At 40.3% G+C, this 2,966-nt stretch overlaps 1 protein-coding gene across 1 annotated transcript; it reads right to left on the bottom strand.

The window, feature by feature from the left end:
• Nucleotides 1-7: 7 nt before the first annotated feature.
• LOC111646947 (uncharacterized) lies at nucleotides 8-2,947 on the bottom strand (the record flags this gene model as incomplete). Its single annotated transcript, XM_023396551.2, has 5 exons — nucleotides 8-405; nucleotides 745-901; nucleotides 1,052-1,678; nucleotides 2,654-2,744; nucleotides 2,864-2,947. Coding segments are annotated over 5 exons (1,357 nt in total), but the record flags the coding sequence as incomplete, so codon positions are not given.
• Nucleotides 2,948-2,966: the final 19 nt, after the last annotated feature.

Genomic DNA, 2,966 nt, shown 5'->3' with positions numbered 1-2,966 from the left:
TAACAACCAGAGAATTTCTTACTCTTTTTCTTTGCAGGAGTATCTTGGCTTGCAGTGACTGGAGTTGAATTTGCGCTCGTCTCTTCGCCTTCATCAGCCATCAACATCTTCTTTTTCTTCTTCTTCTTCTTCCCGTCGCTCGAGCACAGAGATGAGACCTGTTCAAGTTGCTCAGCGATCAGGTCGCTCACCGCACCGCTTTCATCTTCCTCCTTCACCAGTTGCTTCTTTTTCTTCTTCTTTGGCTTTGTCTTTGGAGGCTGGTTTTCCTTCGAGGAATTCTCTTCTTGCTCACTGTTCCTTTTCTTCTTTGGTGTGTCGTCTTCCTGTGCAGCATCTAGTTTGGGTCTTTTGGTTGGTTTTGGCCGAGGCATCTCCTCCGCTGCTTCCTGGATCCGTTTTTGTCTGAAAAATGTGAACATGTGACGTCTGTATTTTACTACTGAACAACTACAGAAAACTGAACATTATAACCTTCATTAAGGGAGAATGTACTGCAGACTACATTAGTTTTACCAGTACTACTTTGTGGATTTTTATTTCACATTGGTATATACTCCCCGGGAGTCTTGACTATAAATTGCTGAAAAACTGTTTTCAAAGTTCTAGAAAATGTCTGTCTCACCAAGTCTTATTACTGTTGTTTCACTGAATTTAAATCTTAAACATGTCTCACAAATGACAGTAAAGCACTAACAGCAGTGTGTATTTTTTAACAAAGATACCAATGAAATAAAGTCTGACTTCTTTCTGCCTGTGGCCTCAGTCTTTCCTGCGGGGACTTTGTTCTTCCTCTTCACCATCTCATCTTTCTTGTGCAGCCTCAGCCTCTTCTTCAGGCTGAGTTTCTTCCTGAGACGCTGTTTCTTCTTGGCCGAGGCGAGCTGAGAGGAGTTTCCATCTGCAGGAGCAGAGAAAGAAAACATACAAATCACTAAACTGAACAATTTATCATACAACTGACACTAATGACAAAGTGTTAAAGCTGCTTTAGTTTCATGAAAAAGTCCTAGTTCAGAAATAAGAGGAAAAATGTTTTGCCTGTTTCTACCTGTTGCATCCAGGTTAGAGTATGTGCCTTCGTCGCCCCCTGCTGGTGTTTCATTAGACTGCGCCACCTCATTCTCCTGTCCTCCCTCCTTCTTCCTCTTTTTCTTCTTCTTCTTTTTTTCTGTGTCTGCCGGACTCAGAGGATTCTCCACTTTCTCCTCTGCCTCTTCCACATCATTAACCTTCTTCTTTTTCTTTTTAATTTTGTTTTCCAAGGGAATGACAGGAGTTTCCTCCTCTTTCTCTTCCTCTCTCTCTCTTTTCCTTTTCTTGGCCTTCTTCTCTGATGGAGTTACCTGAGACACCTCCTCCTCCTGCTGCTTCTCCTCTTCCTTTCTCTTTTTGTCTCGCTTCTTCTTCTTGGCAGACTTGGAGGTAAGAGGAGTGTCACTGAGTGTATCTATGGTGGATGTGTCTGTGGTAGGTGTTTCTTCAGTTGTCTCCATCTCCTTTTTGCTCTTCTTTTTTTTCTTCTTGGGTGTTCTCACATCTTCGCAGGACTCGTCCTCCACAGGGAGCAGCTGGCTGGTTTCTCGCTCAGCTGCGTCACTGTCTTCGACCTGAATGTTGAGCATGATGGAGCCGTCTAGGTCTGTTTGTTCTTCTGCAGCCGCCACCGTCGCCTTTTCTACAAGAGAGAAAGAAAAATATCTTCCATTTGTTCTCCTGTTCTGACTGCTTTTGAGAACACACAGTATGCATGAACGTAAAGGACATGTTTCTGGTGCTGTCACTGTTGTCCCAATTCTGCAGAAACAGTACACAAGATAAACAAAGTCACAATAAAATAGCACATTCTGTGTGTCTAACTTTCAAAAACACAAACAAGGAAGTGCAGCTGCATAAATTCTTCATATTTTTTTTCTTATAAAAAATATATTTACTCTGGGGAATACTAAAATTTAGAAGAGAAATTTAAATGACCATGAACACAAAAAAATGCAACTCTGACAAACATTTCAAAATCATTTTAAAGGAATAAATCCACAAATCTGCAAGATAAACCGCGGGTAAAAGTAAAATTACTGAGGGTTACTCAAGTACATTTACAGATTTGTGAATACTGTGTTTTGAAACTTGATCTCCATGACAAACAAGACTTGTGCTCACAGTACAACTAGTTTGTCATCAAGAATACTAACAGAGGTTTAAATATTAATACATTAATATTTAAATTTATGCAGCAAGGCAAACTCTAACCAGATGGAGTACCTTTGCAAGTATGAAGTTTCTACTATGTATTGTTCTTGAGTTATCGTTTAAATCAGTTTCCTCTTAATTAAACCAATTAGCTCATTAAATAGCAAAGAGTCTTTACATACTACATATCCAGTATTAGTCTGAACTACTTAACTTAAAGTGTGAAGGAATTTCAGGATAGAGTCCCCTCGTTAATATGCAAATGTATGCAGAAATGTGTTCCAAAATCTTATCTTTCATCTGTTCCATATGAAGTTTGTCCCACCACAGACACAAAATGTATTCAGTCCATTAAAGTGTAAAAATAAAAGAATATGTTAAAAAGGAGGTTGTAATATTGTAAATTTTGGGTAAAGGATGATGCACTACAGAAAAGTGTTAAATTTGGCAGTAACTGTGTTACCAGTGTCAGTGATGGCAAGGTCAGCGCCGTCTCCTTGGTCACCAGTCTCTGTCTGGTTCTCAGGCTTCAGTGGAGACGTGAAGTCACTGGCCTGAGAAAAACATACACACAGTTACTGTTACAGTACTGTCTTAGGTTTACATTCTGTTATCCCCGTGCTCCTGGAAAAGGCCCAACAACACTGTAAAGTCCCAAACAGATTTTTGATACCTTGGCTTTCTCCTCCTCCTCCACTGTCTCGTCCTCTTCACCCTCTTCCTCTTTTGGATTTTCAGCACTACAGTCAGGGTCTGGAAAAGATGAAAACACAGCT

This window comes from Seriola lalandi, unplaced genomic scaffold (assembly GCF_002814215.2).
Source record: "Seriola lalandi dorsalis isolate HSWRI2012SDOR001 ecotype SW California unplaced genomic scaffold, Sedor1 jcf7180002034104, whole genome shotgun sequence".
In the NCBI taxonomy this organism is placed as follows: domain Eukaryota; kingdom Metazoa; phylum Chordata; class Actinopteri; order Carangiformes; family Carangidae; genus Seriola; species Seriola lalandi.
This window is presented reverse-complemented; position numbering and strand designations above follow the sequence as displayed.